Genomic DNA, 22,508 nt, shown 5'->3' on the forward strand with positions numbered 1-22,508 from the left:
TATATTGACATATCTATTGCTTTAGATCTTCTCTTTAATGATGAAATATCACGGTGAAATTGAATAAAGTAAAATAAAATAATGGATAGGCTCTTTAGGAAAGAAAATATACAAAAAACGAAGGAAAATATAACACAATTTTGAAATTTTATGAACACAAAAGAATATGTTGTACAAATATGATTCAGTATATCTCCCTACATTTTTAGGAAAACATTTTCATGAACATCCACCTTGGATGTTAGCCCCAAGAAGAAAACTAAAGCACAAGAGTGGTTTATCAACCCTATCAAAATCTTAGAGTGTACAAATGAGCAGCTTTAAAGGGGTAGTTCACCCCAAAATGTAAACTCTGTCAGTAATTAATCTCCCTCATGTTGTTCCAACCCCGTAAGACCTTCGTTAATCTTCGGAACACAAATGAAGATATTTGTGATTAAATCTGAGAGCTGGATCAGTCCTCCATAAGCTTCTAAGGGATTGAAACTTCCCAGCCCTGAAAAGTCATTAAAGACATTGTTAAATTAGTCCAAATGACAGTGGCTCAATCTTCTCACTGTAAAGTTCTCAATCTCGCAAAAAAAAAAAAAAAAAAAAAAAAAAAAAAAAAAAAACAACAACAACTTTATTTCAACAATTAATTTCCTTCTCTGTGGACCTCGAGTCAGTTCACATAGTTTAACAGCATAATGCTTATGTGTTATCAAAAATATCTTAATTTGTGTTCCGAAGATGAACAAAAGTTTTACGGGGTTGGAACAACATGAGAGTAATTACTAACAGAATTTACATTTTTGCGTTAACTATCCTTTTAAGAATCACTTAGTCAGTGCCTGTCATCATTATCTTCATCCCCACCAATGTCAAGGCCACTTTCCACTAAATCTTTCTGCTCTCTTTTGTCACAATCCAGTTTGCATAGGTCTGAACAGGTACACTTTGGAAGAGTGCATGAGCATGTACATTTGTATGATATGAAGTCAAGCTCTGCCTCTGGAGCTGCTGGGCCAATCATCCAGTCCGGCTCCAGGTCGCCATTCTTTATCAAAGAATAAATTATATTAATTATCAATAAATAATCTAACCTTTCCCACCGGGCTAGGGATAGTAGGGCAAGCCTCCAGACAACGTCGGCATATTCCAGCTTGATAATTAGGTGACTAACCTAACTAAAATCTGTAAGATTTTATGTGTAAGATACAGAGTGTCCCAGGCGTTTAGTCTGGTATAACATGTGGGTGATGATGGCGCAGTGGATAAGACACATGCCTTTGGTGTGAGACCCGGGTTCGAATCCACTGTGAGACACTGATGTGTCCCTGAGCAAGACACTTAACCCCTAGTTGCTCCAGAGGCGTGTGACCTCTGACATGCATAACAATTGTAAGTCGCTTTGGATAAAAGCGTCGGCTAAATGAATACATGTAAATAAAATGTAAATGTATAACAACTCTTGCGGTAGTGAGCTTCTTCTGCTATCAGCTCTCTGCTAGTAACTGCAATCATTCTTTTATCCTGGTTGGCTAAAGCTGCATTTCTAACTGCAGCATCAGACTGCCAAGACGCAGACTAGATTAACGGCTCTCTACTTTTTGTTCCTGGTCTGAACTTTGAAGACTTCTCACAAAAGATGCAGATTTTTTTTTATAAACCAATGTACTAGAGCTCTGAGTTTGCCTGGACCCTTCTAGCCATTGTTTCTGTTGTAGTATCTAATGGCTTGCTTCTGAGTGTTTCCAAATCCCTTTTCATTGTAAAGAGACTACGATACCTCCTTTGATACCATGTGGAACCTCTCCTTCAGAACAACTCTCAGCCAATTCTAATTTATCTTTATGATTTATTATTTCTGCTGCCTTAACGAATGTTGGTCACGAGTTCCAGTCCTTTGGTGTAGTTAAATTCTTCTTCAGAGCAATGAAGCACTTGTTTTGAGGCCGCGCTTCACGTGTGCATTAACGAGCCTGCGACTCACGTCAGCCCAGCCGAGCCCGCGACTCATGGACTCACGTCAGCCCAGCCGAGCCCGCGACTCATGGACTCACGTCAGCCCAGCCGCCGAGCCCGCGCTTCACGTGAGCCCCGACGAGCATACACTTCACTCAAGCCCGCGAGTGAATCTCCAGTTCAAGTGAGTGATGAGTCTTAAGTTCAAGTGAGTGATGAATCTCCAGTTCAAGTGAGTGATGAGTCTTCAGTTCAAGTGAGTGATGAATCTCCAGTTCAAGTGAGTGATGAATCTTCAAGTCAATTGAGTGAGTCGTCCAGCCCAGCGAGTTTGTCTAGCCCTGTGACACGCCGCCACAGGAGGAGGAGAAGGAGGACTCGTTCGGTTTGCCAGGCCCCGGTGAGCGTACCCAGACTCCTCGTCCTGCTCCGCCCTGGCCTCCGCCTCGTCCTGCTCCGCCCTGGTCTCCGGCCCAGTCTGGTATGCCCGCGCTGTACGACCCAGGCCCGCCCTGGCTACCTCCTGGTCCCGTTCCCCTGCACGGGGCTGGCCCTCCATCCCTCCCCCAGGACTGCCTATGCTCCTCCGCCCTCCTGTATTTTTTGTTGTGTTTCTGGGCGTCAGGAGCCGCCCTTGAGGGGGGGGGGGGGGGTATGTCATAATGTGGGTTTTGTGTGTTTTCATTATTAGTGGTTCCCTGTCTATTATTTTTCACGCCCCCTTGTTATCTTGTCTAGCTCGTTTGTCCTTGATTATTTAAGCCCTGTGTTTCTGCCCTGTCTTTATTGTTTGTTGAATTAATGTACTGTATGTAACGTTGGTGTTTTTTGATTCCGAGTCCTGTTCTAGTCTATGTACCCTGTTCCTGAGTTTGATTAATAAAGCTACACTGCGTCTGGATCCAGCCTCAGCACTATTTCTCCGCACAACGTCACAATAACCCATTGATCAATGAGTTTGAAACCGCGACTCAATACGCGGTTTACATTTGCATTTCCTAATTTCGTATATACATAACAGGTGAAAATTAAAACGCAACCCTAATAATATTATTATTATTACTAATAATAATTATGTAAAAAAATAAAATAATTTTATAAAATGTCTTTTAGGTGTTTACCGCAGGTCAGATGTGCTGTAGTGTTGCTCTCATCTGTTCCACCAGGGCAGTCGGGGTGTTCGTCACACACTTTGTTTATTGGCACACACATCGAAGAGCCAGGACAGGGCCATTCACCAGGATAACAGTTTCGGATCCCTGGGTCTGAAGTATGAAATCCTCAGCATATAGGCTTAACTAATTAATCATATGTTTTTTATTTATCATCTAAATCTTATTTAATAGATGTGATTGAATCTGTTGCATATTGACAGGAGAAAGGAGGTGTCAATCTCACCACATCCATTTTCATCGCTAAAGTCTCCACAGTCGTTGATACCATCACACACCCACTGCTGAGGCATACAGCGGCCATTACTGCAGGCAAACTCTGACCCAGCACAGGTCCGATACTCTGGCAAAGAAGACAACACAGCAGTGCTTTATGTGGCAGAAAAAAAAACGTCTCAGGTTACGACTGTAACCTATGTTCCCTGAGAACAGGGAACGAGACAATACGTCGAATGACGCAATGGGGAACGCCTCAGGCGTGACAGGTGTCTGAAATCAAATATCAACTCACAGTAATCAGGTTGACCGGCGACAGCCCGTGCATCATCAGCTTGAATGATGAGCGCGTCAATCTGGATGTATAAGAAGGGCGCCTTGAAACCGTGACAACATCCTATCGTCTGAAGGGACTGTTGCAGGCAGGCCCCGAGGCATGGCAACGAGACGTATTGTCTCGTTCCCTGTTCTCAGGGAACATAGGTTACAGTCGTAACCTGAGACGTTCCCTTTCGAAGGGAACTCAACAATACGTCGAATGACGCAATGGGGAACGAAATACCCACTCCGCCATGCTGAGGGGAGTGCATGCCGAAAAGGCAGTGACAACTGTCAGAACCAGTAATTCCAAGGAACACTGAAACCACTCACCCTATGTTACATCGGGCTGTCAGTGACAGCACTCCCTACCGGTCATAGCCCAAGCTAATGAACCAAGAAAAACCAGAACGTAATAACGTGGGTAAATCGGGGCCAGCTCAAAGGCTTTAGGACCACAACTTCAAAATAGAAGGGGTCCCTTCTAGGGAGTGTGGCTAGGGGGCCAAAGGGACCCCCAGCCAGTCACTATTCAGGAGAACACTCCTCCTGAAATGCCCCCAGGCTGGCCTGGTGATCTGTACTAAGACACACAGTCTGGCCATAGCCTGTCCGTCCAAGACAGAGCCTCTGGAAATTGCCTAGGAAAGGCATCCAAAAACTGAAGGCCCGCGAAGCTGGCAGAAACCATCAAGTTTCGGATCACAGAGACGGGATCCTCCAGAGAGTGTGACTCAACCTCAAAACAACGGGAATCGTACACTCAATCCACGAGTTTCCACCCAGTGCTCGCTTTGAGCACTGAGGAAGTAAGAGAGGGATCAAAATCAGGAAGGTCAATGAGACCTAAGACCTGATGACCCCCTGTGTGGGGAGCTCTGAAACATGAGGGCTCATGTCAGGAAGGCCGTACACTGTGCGGCCTGAAACCCAACGACCACAGCATGTGGAAGCTCATCCTTCAGGAAAGCCAGAGGCTAGAAACCTGACAGACCCACAATATGGGGCTACCTCGAAACAGGTCTAATGAGACCTAAAACCACCAGTTGTGGGAGATAGCTTGAACAAGGGAAGTGCCTGTCGTAATGTATTGTGACAAAGACACATCTAGAGTGGGACCCAAAGTGAAGAACCGAAGTCTGAACCACATAAGAAGGGACCGAAGCATACTGCGCGTGACCCTCACCATAAGAAATGGATTTTAAAAAGTGCACAAGACATCTCGTCGGGTGACTTAGCACAATAATAGGTGAAGTATGGGTTTGTGTACTTCACTCTGAATTCAGGAAGGCCCGTTGAGGCCTGTAACCTGGCGACCACAGTGTGTGGGAGCTCATGGCCAGGAAGGCCTGGTAAGGCCTGTAACCTGGCGACCACAGTATGCGGGAGCTCGTAACCTGGCGACCACAGTATGTGGGAGCTCATAACCAGGAAGGCCTAGTGAGGCCTGTAACCTGACGACCACAGTGTGTGGGAGCTCGTGACCAGGAAGGCCTGGTAAGGCCTGTAACCTGGCGACCACATCCGGTGGCAGCTCGTACTCAGGAAGGTCAGGGAGACCCAGCCTGGTGTACCTGAAAAACCACACCAAGTGGGAGCTACTTCGAGAAGTTAGCTCTTAAGAACTCTTAAAGTGGGACCCGAGGAAAGACCGGGGTCTGAGCCACATAAGAAGGGACCGAAGCATACCGCGCGTGACCCTCACCATAAGGAATGGGTTTTAAAAAGTGCACAAGACATCTCGTCGGGTGACTTACCACAATAATAGGTGAAGTATGGGTTTGTGTACTTCACTCTGAATTCAGGAAGGCCGAACTTGAGGCCTGTAACCTGGCAGCCACAACAAGTGGGAACCCATAATCAGGAAGGCCTGACAAGGCCTAACACCCGATAGTCCCAATGCATGGGGAGCTCACATTCAGGAAGGCCGCTGAGGCCTGCAGCCTGACATGTGAAGACTCACCACTACAACTTAGCGACCACGAAAAGTGGGGGTTTCACATTCAGGAAGGCCTGGTGAAGCCTGCAACCTGATATGTGACAACTCATAACCAGGAAGGCCAATGAAGCCTGAAGCCTGGTGACCACAGAGTGGGAGCAAAGTGCTCAGGAAAGGTGGTGAGGCTGTATTCTGGCTACCGCAGCATGTGGGAGCCCACATTCAGGAAGGCTGGGTGAGGCCTGTAAACTGACTACCACAGTATGTGGGAACTCATAACCAGGAAGGCCTGGTGAAGCCTGTAACCTGGCGACCACAATGTGTGGGAGCTCATAACCAGGAAGGCCTGGTGAGGCCTGTAACCTGGCGACCACAGTATGTGGGAGCTCATAACCAGGAAGGCCTGGTGAGGCCTATAACCTGGCGACAACAATGTGTGGGAGCTCATAACCAGGAAGGCCTGGTGAGGCCTTTAACCTGGCGACCACAGTATGTGAGAGCTCGTATCCTGGTGACCACAGTATGTGGGAGCTCATAACCAGGAAGGCCTGGTGAAGCCTGTAACCCAGCGACCACAGCATGTGGGAGCTCACAACCAGGAAGGCCTGGTGAGGCCTGTAACCTGGCGACCACAATAAGGGGGAGCTCATAACCAGGAAGGCCTGGTGAGGCCTGTAACCTGGCGACCACAATAAATGGGAGCTCATAACCAGGAAGGCCTGGTGAGGCCTGTAACCCGGCAACCACAGTATGTGGGAACTATAACCAGGAAGGCCCCTTTGAGGCCTGTAACGTAGCGACCACAATGTGTGGGAGCTCATAACCAGGAAGGCCTATTGAGGCCTGTAACCTGGCGACCACAGTATGTGGGAGCTCATAACCAGGAAGGCCTGGTGAGGCTTGTAACCTGGCGACCACAGTATATGGGAGCTCATAACCAGGAAGGCCTGGTGAAGCCTGTAACCCAGCGACCACAGCATGTGGGAGCTCATAACCAGGAAGGCCTGGTGAGGCCTGTAACCTGGCGACCACAGTACGTGGGAGCTCATAACCAGGAAGGCCTGGTGAGGCCTGTAACCTGGCGACCACAATGTGTGGGAGCTCATAACCAGGAAGGCCTGGTGAGGCCTTTAACCTGGCAACCACAGTATGTGGGAGCTCATAACCAGGAAGGCCTGGTGAAGCCTGTAACCCAGCGACCACAGCATGTGGGAGCTCATAACCAGGAAGGCCTGGTGAGGCCTGTAACCTGGCGACCACAATCAGTGGGAGCTCATAACCAGGAAGGCCTAGTGAGGCCTGTAACCCGGCAACCACAGTATGTGGGAGCTCCCACAGATGTCTCTCCGTGGCCACCATAGCACTGACGGAACAGCAGATTGCTTGGTGGCCCGGAGTCCCGCAGCAGATCAGTCTGGTAGGCCTGAGGACCACAAGGGCGTGCAGAACCGCACCTGCCTGACCTGCTGCCATGTACGCTCTGTCATTCAAGCATGAAGATGTCTTGAGCAGCTTGGATGACAGGGTCAGAGCTCTTAGTGAAGAGGACCAACCAGAGACGAGATAGTTAGCCAACGTCTCGTCCACTGGCGGCATCGACACATATCCGTGCTCCACGGCTCCCTCCACAGCAGCGAAACTAGCCCGCTGATGCAGATAGAGACGTGAGGAGAACGGATTCTTCCATACCCTCTCAATCCCAGCGTGGAGATCAGAAAGGAATGGAAGGCTCATCCGGGCTGGTGGCTTATGGGTGGGGAGGAACCAGCCATCCAAAATACCATGAGCGGGTTCCTCCCAGACGCGCCTCCACTGCAACTGCAATCTGTCTGTGGCGCGCCCCATAATGTCAACCAGCTCAGCGTACACTGGGCAGGAGGGCTGAAATGGTTCGGTCTCAACCAAACTGACATCCTTTTCTATATATATATATATATATATATATATATTACAGCCAACTCCTGCCCTGCCCGAAGAGAACAGTTACAGATTCACCAAAGAGAGAGAGTGCTCATTTTCTCTCTTCTTAGATGTTCAACATTAATCTGTAACTTACCCTCGTCAGCTGGTAGATCATCCGCGAGGTTAACGCCCCTCTCCCGATAATCTGCCAGCTCCGTCTGAAAGCTCCACGAGCTCAACCACCACTGAGCCTCAGCCCGAGCGGGAACCGGAACCGCGGGGTTCAGATGCCGCGCCCACTTCCCTCGAGAAGTGGGTCAGACGAGAGCAGAGAGTTCTGAAAGGAAAACTCTCAGTTCGCGCAAAAAACTCCCTCGTGAGCTTCCCGCGAATGCTCTTCTCTCAGGCAGAACACGCACAGATCGTGTGAATCCTCCAGTGTGAAATATCTGGACACAAGTCGGCACACTCGCGCAAAGTGTTTCTCCACGTCTCTGCGCGCTTAATCGTTGATACTATCAAACAGACAAACAGTCCCTGAAGACGAAAAGAATGTTGTCACGGTTTCAAGGCGCCCTTCTTATACATCCAGATTGACGCGCTCATCATTCAAGCTGATGATGCACGGGCTGTCGCCGGTCAACCTGATTACTGTGAGTTGATATTTGATTTCAGACACCTGTCACGCCTGAGGCGTTCCCCATTGCGTCATTCGACGTATTGTTGAGTTCCCTTCGAAAGGGAACTATTAGTTAGCTATGTACCATGGTACTTAAATGGTCAAAAGTACATGTTACTACCATGTCCAAAAATCATGGTAATACCAAATACAAGGTAATTTTGGTACTTGTATTAATGATCTAATGTACTTTGATCACAACACATGTAAAGAACCAAAAACACCCACATTCACATTCTGATACATTAACTTTCTGTAATGCCATTGCTAGCTTTGGTAGAATAGGTGAAGTGTATTGTCCTCAGTGTGTATTGGACCCACCACAGTTTTTCTCATCACTGCTGTCGCCACAGTCATCCCAGTGATCACAGACGAAGGCCATCGGGATGCAGTATCCACTGGCACATTCAAACTGATGTGACTGACAATGCCTTGCTGTTTCAGGGAAGAAATACAAAGAATATGGTCAAATGGGTTAATCTGAACATGCTTTACTGGCATCTATGATTGATGGTTCACTCTCACTCACTGCAGTTGGATTCATCTGATCCATCTCGACAATCTAGTATCCCATTACAGTGCTGAGTGTTGTTATAGCAAGCACCGTTGGCACATGTCTTCTCTGTGCAGGCTGGGTAATCTGGATTCAACAAGAGGAAATTCAATGCATTTTATTGGCATTCCAAAACCAGATGATTTTTTCATTACCCACCACCAGCATACCATATTAAAATAGTAACTGATTTATCTTAGATTTTTATGTGTATTGGACAATTAAAAGTGGTCATATGCCTTTTGTCTTGTAAAGATAACATTGCTAAAGACCTTTGTAACATTCATCAGAAGCCTGTTTGCAATGCATTTTAGTTTTTGAAGTTCATTCTGGATCAAATAATATCATTAACAAGTATATGCTGTGTTAGATTATTAAAATAAAATGTTTATTGAAATAATACTTTTAATTTTTTAACCTTATGAGACTTTTTAAGCATTCTAAATATTGATTAGTAGGAGTCTGTATTGCTACTGAGTGGTAAACGGCAGATTTCTTTTCATTGTACAGTAGAAAGAGAGGCCCAGGATGCATTATTTTGTTTCCATGATGGAAGTGCTAAAATAAACATGCACATTTGTTACTAAATATATGTTTGAGCCATGTTTAGATTTTTTTATATATATATTTGCATTTTATTTTAATAATTTAGGACTAATATTGTGGTCAAAAGTGTACTATGCAGAATCAGCAAAATGTTAATTATTTAAAACAAAAACAAATTAGGTCATTCAAAATAAATGTTTTTTTATTTATTTATTTATATTATTATTTAGTACTGTCCTGAATAAGATATTTGACATAAAGGATGCTTACATAAAGTCTAAAAGAGAAAATTTCCCTGTTCAAAAGTTTACATACCCTTGATTCTTACCTGAATGAATCACTGCTGTTTTTGTTTTGTTTTGTAATGGGTGTTCAGGAGTCCTGAGACATTAAACTGCCCAACATTCTTCAGAAATATCCTCCAGGTCCTGCAAATTCTTTGGTTTTCTTGCATATTTTGCATATTTGAACCCTTTCCAGCAGTGACTGTATGATTTTGAGATCCGTTTTTCACAGGGACAATTGAGGGACTCATAAGTATGTATTACGAAAGGTGAAACATATGCTCCAGAATGAACAAAGGGGTTGAAAACTTTTTGAACTTGTAAATTGTACTTATTTTGGGCCAATCAATTCTACCCCTTACTCCCCTTCCCCTCCGTTTTGCGCGTCCACGTGAAGGGGTAGGGCTGTCCCAATTCTCTTTTGGTTGGAGGGGGAGGGCTAGGGAGAAGGGCCAGATAGCCCTTCAAACGAAGATTTTTCGCGAGCACACTTCAAACGAAGGGGTATGAGAAGTGTCACTGCTAACCCAGGGCTGGCTGCCCAAGCGACAAAGGAGACCCATAAATTTAAGTATTTGTGGCTTTAATAAGTATTATAACGACAAATAATAATTTGCTTTATGTTACATTCAATATTGTGTTCATATTTACGGTCAGTTTCTTCACAGAAACGTTTGTAAAAAAAAAAAAAAAAAAAATCGCTAAAATGACTGTAGTTTGCTAACGATAGTCCCGCAACATATTTTCGTCGTCTCCGTTGTTTCCTGCGAACTTCACAAGATGCAAGAAAATAGCTGTAACCCACGCGACTGAGATAACTGCAGCTGTCGACGGGATCTTGGAAGTTGTGATAAACATCGGCGCATCTCCTGTGACGTAGGCGCTAGCGACGACTTATAATGACGTTTAACGGAGGCGTAGTGGTGTCCCATTTCTTAGGGGAATATTTTCACCCCTACGCATTGCCACTCTGTTTCAAGGGTCAAGGGGAAGGCGAAGGGGTAGGGCTAGGGGAAAGGGAAGGGGTAAGGGTTAGAATTGGGATTGGCCCTGAGTCTTCAAGTCCACCTCCATAATTATATCCCCTAAAACTCATCTTTGATCACCGAAATGACATATTTAAATGTTTTTCCCTTGAAAATAAATGTATTCATGCTTTAAAATAGCTTTAAAACAACTCTCTTTGCCTCATTTAGTATATGGGGTTCTATGAATATGCAAATTAGCCCCGCCTCCACCGACTAATGCCAGCTCAGAGATCCTCTCGTTGATGGTCACACTTTGACGTGATTGGTGACAAGGCAGTTTATGACGTCAGAAACACCAACGATTTCAAACTGTGTTTTTCTGACTGTCTTCGGTTCACTGACTGTAGTTTTAGAGAGAATATACTCAGCGATGGTGCTGACTTATAAATTTACACGTTTTGTTTTAAACTATATTAAAAACATCACATAGACATATAAACAACCTTAAAAGCTTGATTTTAACCACAGTGGGTCACAAAATCACAGTCACTTCTTCAAATATGCCAAAATGCTGGAAAACCAAAGAATTTGCTGGACCTGGAGGCTTTTTCTGAAGACTATTGGACAGTTAAACTTCTCAGGTACACAAACAGTGTATTCATGAACAACCATCACAAAATAATAATAATAATAATAAAAAAAACAGTTGTAAATAACATTAATTTTGTATGATCCCTTTTATTTTGTTAAAACTATGAACATTTTGCAGATTCTACAAGAGCTACAATTTTGACCGCAACTGTATATATATAAATTATATTATATATAGAATTTAGTAGTTTTTCTTTACTTTTTTGTATGTCTAACAGATTTGCAGTATAAACAAACACTCTTACTGCAGTTGTTCTCATCCGAGTTGTCCACACAGTCTGATACATGGTCACATCTGTATTGTTTGGGAATGCACTGCCCTTCTCGACAAGTGAACTGGTTGGGGCTACATGTCTGACCACCTTAGAAAACAAACAGTAGGGTCACCTGTGTTAATACTCCCATTTTAATTGCTGAATTAACTGTATTATTTCAGTCATTTAAATTAAGGCACATGTAGACCTACTGCAGGCTCTTTGCTCATCAGAGCCATCGGTGCAGTCCGGTTCTCCGTCACAAACAAACGCTTGAGGAATACACTCCCCTCCTGTCAGGCACTTAAACTCAACAGAGCTGCAAGTAGATAATGCTGAAAATACAATGAGAAGATGTATGAAAATATTCCCTGTGCATAATAATAAAGGGCATTACATGCTTTGACGTGACATCTTGTCATGGGTTAATCCAACAAGTCAGCGATACTCACGACAGTTCAGTTCATCAGAGTCGTCCGTGCAGTCCTTCGTTCCATCACACCTCCAGTCTTGATTTATACACTGACCATTATTACACTGGAACTGGCTGCTGGTGCACTGACCTGCTCAGAGAAATATGAGTTAATTAAATCTGACAAAACATCACTTGCCACTTGTGGCAATTGGATATATGACAAATATATTACGTGTCAACATATAAAAATAAATAAATAAATAAAAAAGCGGTGTTGCTGGTTTGAGAGGTGAGCGTCACTGCCCAGGTCCAGCTCATTACATATTAGCATATTTGTTGAGTCGGGGAAAATGCCAGACCCGAACCTAAAGGTTGGTGTTAAATGAATTCGTAATGACTATGACCCTGACTTAAGTTTTTTATGGGATTTTAGGAAAAAATCTCACTTTTGCAAGTATTCATTTATCAATGAGTAACTCTGTTTATGGATTTAGGAGCTATTGTGTAAAACATCTGAACCCATGCAATGACTAGTAAAATTTGTCATAGCCTATTCATTTTGTTGGGGTGTTATAACATTTCCACTAAAGTTGCAACGGCGCTAACTTTTTCATTGACCTGACAGTAGAATAATAATGTATATTTTCCTTTACAAATAGCTACTTTATCCAACAAGAAGCATTGGACACGTCCACAACTTGCCTAAACTGCTCTCATTTGTAGGCGTGGCAAATCAGATCAATTCTAGTGAATTGGTTCAGCCTAACTTGCCCCCATTCCTATTATACTTCTGTGTCGTTGTCTGCGTTAATGCGCAATTACACATGCAGAGAGAGCATGTGAAACCCGAAGGTATGGAAAGCAGTTTTAGCTTAACTTGTAGCTTACCCAGCCTTACTCATCGTAATTTATTTTTTTACTAGTAAGAATTCAATTAGAGAGCTTTACAATTCAATTCGTACGAGTAGCAATTACAATTAGGGAGCTCTCTAATTCAGTTCTTACTAATAACAATTATGAGTAACACTTTAAAATAATGGTCAGTAGTTAACAAGTAGCTATGCAGGAAGTAATAGGTAGTACTGCATTAACACCTAAGTTAATACTATTAACTAATATGGAAGCAATATTAACTAAGCATTAAGTAATAGGTAATTAGTACAAAGGTAGTTCCTTGGTAGGTATTTGATTGTTACTAAAGAAATATATCCTCATTGAGAACTACTTGTGAACTAAGAAATAATAACCAATTAATTACTAATCACAAAAGTAACATGTCTAAAAAGTGAACAATTGTGGGGGTTTTATACTCTTAACATGGTCATAACATTTCAGAAGCACGTGCCTCAAATGGGTTCTTTGTGGAAACCAGTTTATGAAGTTTATATATCCCCCCAAATACATTAGCTAGGTTGAGATTGTGACCACTACTCTTGCCAGGATGGACGCATGTTCTCTGTTTATTTAAAACTTAAACATAAAATAATCCTAATAAAGACAGTTTTTAAAAATAAACCTTAAATAATTATGAAGTGATGCTGACACTCTCATGATTGGATTAGTTCACTATTGTGAGCTCTATTGAATGTCAGTCACATACAGTATATCTCAGACTCCAAAGACCTATAACTTTATGTTAGGCTACAGTAGCTGCCTGAGGAGGACTTCTCTTTAGGACATGAAAATAAACATTGATGTTCACTTGTCAAAAACAATTAGCATCTTTAATGAAGAAATTGGCTGCATTTATATTACGATTAGCGCAAAACCACATCTTCCAGATTACAGTGTTTGTTATAATATTAGTGCCTCACAGAACCTGTACAGTATGTGTCAAATATAAAATTAAATTACTTGTATCATTTGTGAAAAACATGTTAACTCCTCACTAACTACTTAAGCGTTACCTTGTTATCCTGCAGGAACTACTAGTGATGTGGCCCATTATTTTAAAGTGAAAAACATGTTAACTCCTAACTAACTACAAGCGTTAAACGCTTGTAGTTAGTTAGTAGTTAGTTAGGAGTTAACATGTTTTTCACTTTAAAATAATGGGCCACATCACTAGTAGTTCCTGCGGGATGACATGTTAACTCCTAACTAACTACAAGCGTTACCTCGTCATCCCGCAATGTTTACACAAGGTAACGCTTGTAGTTAGTTAGGAGTTAACATGTTTTTCACTTTAAAATAATGGGCCACATCACTAGTAGTTCCTGCGGGATAACAAGGTAACGCTTAAGTAGTTAGTGAGGAGTTAACATGTTTTTCACAAATGATACAAGTAATTTAATTTTATATTTGACACATACTGTACAGGTTCTGTAAGGCACTAATATTCTAACAAACACTGTAATCTGGAAGATGTGGTTTTTCTGCTTATCGTAACATAAATGCTGCCAATTTCTTCATTAAAGATACAAATTGTTTTTGACAAGTGAACATCAATGTTTATTTTCATGTCCTAAAGAGAAGTCCTCCTCAGGCAGCTACTGTAACATAAAGTTATAGGTCTTTGGAGTCTGAGATATATGTGACTGACATTCAATAGAGCTCATAATAGTGAACTAATCCAATCATGAGAGTGTCAGCATCACTTCATAATTATTTAAGGTTTATTTTTAAAAACTGTCTTTATTAGGATTATTTTATGTTTAAGTTTTAAATAAACAGAGAACATGCGTCCATCCTGGCAAGAGTAGTGGTCACAATCTCAACCTAGCTAATGTATTTGGGAGGATATATAAACTTCATAAACTGGTTTCCACAAAGAACCCATTTGAGGCATGTGCTTCTGAAATGTTATGACCACGTTAAGAGTAAAACCCCCACAATTGTTCACTTTTTAGACATGTTACTTTTGTGATTAGTAATTAATTGGTTATTAATTCTTAGTTCACAAGTAGTTCTCAATGAGGATATATTTCTTTAGTAACAATCAAATACCTACCAAGGAACTACCTTTGTACTAATTACCTATTACTTAATGCTTAGTTAATATTGCTTCCATATTAGTTAATAGTATTAACTTAGGTGTTAATGCAGTACTACCTATTACTTCCTGCATAGCTACTTGTTAACTACTGACCATTATTTTAAAGTGTTACCTAATTATGATTAGAGAGCTCTCTAATTCAATTCTTACTAGTAAGAATGTAATTGCAGAGCTAGTTTAATTACAGAGCTCTGCAATTACATTCTTACTAGTAAGAATTTAATTAGAGAGCAGAATCCACATTCTTTCAGGCATATCTACTCTACAACCAAGTAATATATAAAATATACTAATATATACTAATATGTTTTTGTTTTGTGTTTTTTTTTTTGTTGTTGTTTTTTGTTTTTATAACATATGCATGCGTACCAGATGTAGGCCAGATCTGGGTGAATCTATGTTACTGTTACTGTCTGGGATGCCAAATGCTTTTAAATTAAGTTAATGAGTGCTCCAAAGTGGCAAAATGGACAATGTTAATATCAGGATCACTGCTTAAAATGTAAGTAATTCATTATTTCACAGCATCCTTCTACTTTGTATTGTCTAATCAATTATATAAGATATATGTTATTACAGATTCTAGTATTAAATATTCTACAAAAGAATTACTGTATAAAAATAAAAAAACACTCAGAACATATATATATAATACAGATTAAGAATTATGAATAAGAAAGCAAGTATTGAAATATTTCAACATTGTATTAAACCTACCTTGCACAATGGAGGGTCCATGGATTAAAAATAGCACTGCTAAAACATAAACACCTAATATGTCCATTATTGTTTTATTTGGTCAAAACTTTTGCAGAGTTGAGGATAGACGGCCATAGAATGAGAAGAACTCTACACTTCTAGCTCCGTAACTGTCTCAGTATACATCCAAGGTGAGTTTGACTCCAGACCACAAAGGTCCTTGATTAGCTTTTCTCTTAAAATAAGCGAAGACTGAATGAAGGAGACAAAGGTCCAGCCCTTTATGACCCTGACTTTGTATGACTTTAATCTAATATTAACTTTTTCCAGTTAAAGGTGTGAGCATCAGCAAAAAATCCTCAATGTCATTTTTGTATAACAGGAGGATACACTGTCCTAACCAATAAAGGCATAAAAACATGTCAAACAGTTAACTTAAATAATAAAACCGTTAAAAACAGTTAAATAAATAAATAATATCTTGTATTAAATGTCTATAATAATCCTCATTGTTTATGATGGATGTTGTTGATCCTCTAAAATGCTTATTTATTTAGTGTATTTAAATTTAATGGTAGCTGTAAATTATTTTGTTATTTTGGGACACTTTTTCAGCACTCTGAAAAAAAACTAGTTTTTCCACTATACTGTGTATATACTTATTGGTTAGATGTAATTTGGTTAAATGTCATGGGATGTAAAAACTTTTGGGATTCCTAAATTGATGATGTCACGTACTGTGGCATCAGTTCACAGCATCTAAGGGAAAAGTTCCCCTGGCTCTGTTTTTGTTTAATATTGTGTTTTCTGTATTAATGACTTTATTTGTGTCTTACTGTTTGTATTGTTAAGATTTAATAATAAAAAAAAAAAACAAAGCAAAAAAAGCATCTGTGGTAAAGAGATCTGTAGAACGACGCAAACTCACACAGTGCATGAAGTAGTAATGCCTGAGTACACGCTACTGTAACTACAAGATAAGGATGTATGTAAGCGCTAAACTCCACTGTACTGTTCAAGTCCAAGCCGGTGCGGTTCAGAGGTCTGTGACACTGACTGTTGATACGGGTGCTTCTGTCTCAGTGCTGCCAAAGAGCATTTATGATGATTACTTTGGGGAAGTACCTCTACAGCCACCTGCAGCATGCTTAGTCACTTATTCGCGTACTCCAATCCATGTGATCGGGTGCTTGCACGCAACCGTAGTAAAAGACTGCCGCAAATGCTCTGTGAACTTCTATGTGCTGGATAAAGGAACTGCATTAATGGGCATGGATCTCATATCAGCTCTTAAACTGTGCATTAAAGGAGATACAATCCTGCCAGATCATACTACAACTGCCACATCTTGCTCTTCAGAACCTGTATTACAGCTTTCTACTCAGGCGGACTCACCCCCAGTTGGCTGCGTTGCAGGGTTTATGCATAAAGTCAAGGTGTCCGAGTCAGCCGTGCCAGTTAGACAGAAATTACGCCGCCTTCCCTTTTCTGTGAGAGAAGCTGTGTCCGCTGAGTTGGACAGATTACTTTCTGCTGGAGTTATAGAGAAAATCGATGCATCTCCATGGGTGTCACCGATTGTGGTTACAATGAAAAAGACTGGTGGCATAAGAATGTGTGTAGATCTCAGGGAACCAAATAAGGCTGTAATAATAGACAGTTACCCCCTGCCTCACATGGAGGAATTGTTGACTGCCTTAGCTGGATCTACAATCTTATCCACAATCGATCTTGAGAGTGCATATCATCAAGTGCCTTTACATCCGGAGAGCCGTGATTTGACAGCGTTTATCACGCATGAAGGACTGTTCCGGTTTTGCAGGATACGGTTTGGCTTCAGCACTGTCGGTATTCCAAAAGGTGATGGAGTGCATACTCAAAGGTGTACCAAATGTGCAGAACTACCTTGATGACGTAATTTGCTTTGGACGCACAGTGGCAGAACATGACGCTGCGCTGAACACAGTACTGAGCCGGCTAAAGGAGGCTGGGTTACGGCTGAACGAACAAAAGTGTCAAATTAGACAAAAGAGCCTGCGTTTTTTGGGACACTTGGTTACAGCACAAGGAGTCCAGCCAGATACTGAACACTTACAGGCAATCGTACAAGCTCCACCTCCTAAGGATGCGCCAGCTCTACGTTCATTCCTGGGTATGCTCTCATGGTATAATAAATTTATACCCAATTATGCGACCGTAATTGAACCCTTACGTGCATGTCTTCGACAAGAGGGACCAGTTCAGTGGAGTGATGAAACAGAGAACTGCTTTGTCACTGTGAAGCAATTGTTGGCTGCAAGTTCAGCATTAGCATTGTACAACCCAAATTTACCTTCCATTATCTCTACGGATGCATCAGATTATGGTCTTGGGGCAGTGTTTACCCAGATTCACCCAGACAACACGGAGCGAACAGTCGCTTTTGCCTCTAGATCCTTAACTCAGACCGAGAGGAAGTATGCAACTGTGGAGAAAGAGGCTTTGGCATGCGTGTGGGCGGTGGAGAAGTGGAGGACCTATCTTTGGGGGCGTAAATTTACACTACGAACTGACCATCAGGCTCTAACGACACTTCTCTGTACAAAAGGAGCAGACAGGGCGGGCATGCGCATAGCTAGGTGGGCTGCGGGCCTGTTATGCTTCAATTATGACGTGGTCTATCGTGCAGGCTCGTTGAACTATACAGCTGATTGTCTTTCAAGATTGCCCCTGCCATCTACTACAGACATGAATTCGGACACAGAACCTGAGCTAGTTGCGTTGCTATCAATGTCTCTTACGGCAGTTACTCCAAAGGAGTTTGAGTCTGCTTCTATGGCTTGTTCTGAGCTTTCTGCCCTGCGTGCTCAGATTGAAAAGGGTTGGCCAGCTTCAGTGAAAGCCCTAGATTCCCCACTGCAATCGTACTTCAAAATGAGACATGAACTTTGCGTGACAAACAATCTAGTGTTCCGAGGTTCACGGTTGGTGGTGCCAGTGACGTTGCGCAGAACCATGGTGACTTTAGCACACAAGAATCATCAAGGCATAGTAAGGACCAAGCAGCTGTTGCGTGAGTTGTATTGGTTTCCAGGAATAGATGCTATGGTCCAAACTCAGATTGCAGCATGTTCATTGTGCCAGGAGTCAGATAGGATGGCAAAGACTACTGCTTCTCCATTACAGCCGGTGCCTCTTCCTGAGGGCCCATGGTTGAAGTTAGGTCTGGATATAGTAGGGCCTTTTGAGACAGCTGCTTATGACTGTAGATATGCTATTAAGCTGACCGACTATTACTCAAAGTGGCCTGAAGTGGCATTTACGCCTTCCATTACTACACCTGTAGTCATTGGATTCCTGAATTCTGTTTTCAGTAGGCATGGAAACCCTGAGTGTCTGGTAACAGACAATGGACCACATCTCGTTTCTTCAATCTTTACCGCTTTCTTGGACGAACGAAACATCGCACACACCAAAACTTCCGTATACCATCCTGCGGCCAATGGGGCTGTGGAAAGGTTCAATAAGGTTCTTAAGGACTGTGTGTGCAAATGGAAGTGTGCAAATGGCCATTTTGCAAAAGCAGCCGTGGAATCAAGCAGTCCTGGACTTTTTGCAAACGTATCGTTCTACTCCACATGCAATGACTGGTGTGTCACCATTCGAACTGTTGTACAGTAGGAAAATGAGAACCAAACTTACTGTGATAACATCTCACTCCAGTTACACACGGGACCAGGAAGTCAGACATGAGTGTCAATTCGTCAGAACAAAATGAAGCAATACGCTGATGCGAAACGAGGGGCTCGGAAGTCTACATTTCAGGTGGGGAATAGAGTGCGTGTACGCAAACCAACGCATGTTCCCAAAGGACATTCAAAGTTCACACAGCCACTGGAAATAGAAAAGCAAGAGGGCCCAAGCACGTACAAATTGGCAGATGGAAGAGTGTGGCACTCTACTCACTTGTCTTTAGTGCCAGAGGCCTTGAAGCCAACCTCAGAGCAGTCTGCTGTTGATGCTTCAGTGGAAAATGTTCCGAACACTGAACAGAGCACAGAAAGACGTTCTGCTCGACAGTGCAAACCACCTATTTGGTTGCAAGATTATGAAACTAATTAAAAGTGACTGTATGTAGGTATAGAGCAGATGGAGATTGAATATAGTCATGTTATTATTCTGTAATTCTGTTGAAATTGAGAATTTAATGGATGCAATTACAGTTGTTTAATTGCTGTAAAGGAATTTGGTTGTAATAAAACAAAAGTTACGCTTATTTGTTCATATTGAAATTGAGAACTGTTTGAGATAATTTGTACTACGTGAAATTGTTTTTTACGTAATGGGGGAGATGTGGTGTCCTGTTATTCAGTGCAATACTTGCTGAGACCACTAGAGGGAAGTAGGTATTAAGAGGGGAGAAGAAGAAAAAGAGAAGAGTGATGGAAAGTGTTGAGCACGAGTTCTGTGAGTGAATAATAAAGAAAGTTATAACCCGTTCACCTGCTATGGCCTGGCTTCGTATTGATACTTAGAACACAACAGCATCTAAGGGAAAAGTACATGGAAATTTTAAATAAATACAGAAGTCTGAGAAAACTCTTGTAGTTCCCTTTCGTAGTCACTCTGAGTTACGTCGGATGATGGAGAATGGGGGTTTCGCCCAGAAAGCCAATCCTCTTCGAGTATTAAAAAACGAGCTAATGGCAAAGAAATGCCATAGGTCTGCGGAATTTGCATGGCGTATATCCGCCTCACCCCGTGAGTGAGGAAGCGGATGCAACCGCAGTATGTTTTCACTTCGGAGCCAAGAGAACTTCTTCACTCCACAAGCCACACAATCTGAGTTACTACTGAGACTCACCTCTTCGAGATGAGCGAACTCTCTGGTGTTGGTGTGACGGCGGTACCCAGCGAGTTTCACATTGCTTGCGATCTGAGCAGTGGTCTGCCAGTGTGTGTGTCTCTCCCTGGTCGCTTCAACATCCTCGAAGTTCCCATTCAGGGAACTTCGAGCTGCGTGTAAACGCCGTGGGAACGCCTCTGCGTGACGAGTCATGAAGCACGTATGAAATCTGTCCAATGGCGAGACGGAACGTCATAGGCGGGATGACGTATCGACCAGGAAACTATAAAGCATCCCCGAAACACAAGCGCAACAGCTTCTGAGTCTTCACAAGCGCTCTATGTATGAATTTTGTCTGTCTGTCTAATTTTGTATATTTATATATATTGATATGGCGAGCAAACAACAGCAGAATTTCAGAAAGTGTGTTCATCCCTGCCCTCGCTTCATCATGGGTGGGGATACACACGATCTGTGTGTTGTTTGTTTGGGAGTGCAGTATGCTCAGTCGGCTCTCGAGGGGGCCGGCTGTGAGCACTGCGAGTGTCTGCCCATGAAGACACTTCGCTCCCGCCGGGCACTCTTCGAGGAGAGTGGTTCGGTGCGCGCTCCCCGCGGCTCGGGTCCCGCTGCTGCCGAGGCACAGCGAAGGCTTGCGTCGTGGGGATCGCAGATGGATCTATCAGCGGGGATTGAGACGGGCCCCGCCCTTTCTCTGCCCTTACCTGGTAGATCCAGTGCCTCAGTTCTCGCTGCGGGGGTCCGCGTTGCGGTTTTTCCTGCCCGGGCTGAGGCGCCATCACTTCAATTATCCAGTTCTGAGGAGCTGGATGTTGAAAGTGTGGATGCAGAGTCTATGGACTCAGTGGAGAGCGAGGGAAGCTCGTTTGCCATCCCAGTCTCCCGCGAATGTAGTAAAAAAAAAATAAATAAATAAAAGGAAAAAAAAAAAAATGGAGGTTTTTGACTCGGGCTGTGGAAAAATTAAGCATTGAATGGCCAGTTGAGAAACAAGAGTCGAGAGAGTAAAATGGATGAGAGATTTTTAATATCACACTCACTACCTCCATGCCGGTGTTTGCCCTTCTTCCCCGATCTACACACCGAGGTGTGTAGATCGTGGTACAAACCAGTGTCAGCTAGAATTTTGACACACCAGACCTCTATGTATGCTAATATTGCTGGGTCTAGGAGATATGAGTGAGGGGGAGGTCGTCGGCACTGACGTGATTAATGAGATACTGCGTCAGGCGGCAGATATTTCTCTCCGTGCCACCAAGGAGACGGCCAGATCAGTCGGCCGCTCTATGGCAGCCCTGGTGGCCACGGAGAGGCATCTGTGGCTAAATCTGGCTAATATGAAGGAGAAAGATAAAGCGTTTCTCCTGGATGCGCCGCTGTCGACCGCTGTCGCTCCAGAAATGTCTCCCCCTCCGTACTCATCCTTCGGGGGCTGCTGGGCGAGAGCAGCCCCGCCCGTCGAGAGAGCGTCGCGTCTCGGGCTCCTCCCCAGCAAAACTGGGCTGAGACGCGGCGTTCTCAGGCGAGGTCTTCCCGGGATAGAACCGATCTGAGGACGGTTATTGTCGCCAGGAAGGCTTCGTCGAAGAAGTCCTGACGCCACTGGTGTCAGGCTACTGAGGGTGGTCCCCACCGTGAGACAGAGGTGTTCGCCGCTGAATCCGGCGCCCGCTCTCTCTCGGTGCCCTCAGGGGTTCGTTCTGCCAACCCTGCCTGTAATGGGGGGTGCAGACGGTCCCAGCGAGCGATTTCCCGAGGGACGCTCGTTTGCTCCGAGGAGCGATACAGAACGGTCGTTAAACCCTGCCTGTGCGCGGTCACAGGGCGCTGTTTCTGTTTTTAAAAACTACTCCAGAGGCCAGTCTCGAGAGACTGGTACCCTTAGTAGAATTTCTGGTAGAATGGGGAAGTCTTCCAAATATATCTCGTTGGGTCCTGCAGACTATCGAACGCGGGTACGCGATCCAGTTCAGGTCGCGTCCACCTCGTTTCCGGGGGGTTTTGCCCACAGTGGTGACCCCCGAGCAGGCTCTGGTTATGGAACAAGAAGTGAAAGCTCTGCTACTGAAGGGGGCGATAGAACGAGTTCTTCCTCCCGACAGAGAGCTGGGGTATTACAGCCGG

General features: G+C 43.5%; 1 protein-coding gene across 1 annotated transcript in view; it reads right to left on the minus strand.

Moving 5' to 3' along the window:
- The window catches only part of lrp2b (low density lipoprotein receptor-related protein 2b), an 86,782-nt gene extending 71,038 nt beyond the window's left edge, over positions 1 to 15,744 (minus strand). The window contains exons 1-8 of the mRNA XM_039691185.2: positions 15,557 to 15,744; positions 11,882 to 11,992; positions 11,642 to 11,764; positions 11,421 to 11,537; positions 8,703 to 8,813; positions 8,495 to 8,608; positions 3,346 to 3,462; positions 3,069 to 3,212 (exon numbers count right to left, since the gene is read on the minus strand). Coding sequence (XP_039547119.2) covers positions 3,069 to 3,212; positions 3,346 to 3,462; positions 8,495 to 8,608; positions 8,703 to 8,813; positions 11,421 to 11,537; positions 11,642 to 11,764; positions 11,882 to 11,992; positions 15,557 to 15,623 — 904 coding nt within the window. The 5' untranslated portion in view covers positions 15,624 to 15,744. The remainder of the gene's footprint in view (positions 1 to 3,068; positions 3,213 to 3,345; positions 3,463 to 8,494; positions 8,609 to 8,702; positions 8,814 to 11,420; positions 11,538 to 11,641; positions 11,765 to 11,881; positions 11,993 to 15,556) is intronic.
- Between the last annotated feature and the right edge of the window lie 6,764 nt (positions 15,745 to 22,508).

The sequence above is a fragment of the Pimephales promelas genome, chromosome 17, assembly GCF_988280905.1.
Source record: "Pimephales promelas chromosome 17, fPimPro1.hap1.1, whole genome shotgun sequence".
Lineage (NCBI taxonomy): Eukaryota > Metazoa > Chordata > Actinopteri > Cypriniformes > Leuciscidae > Pimephales > Pimephales promelas.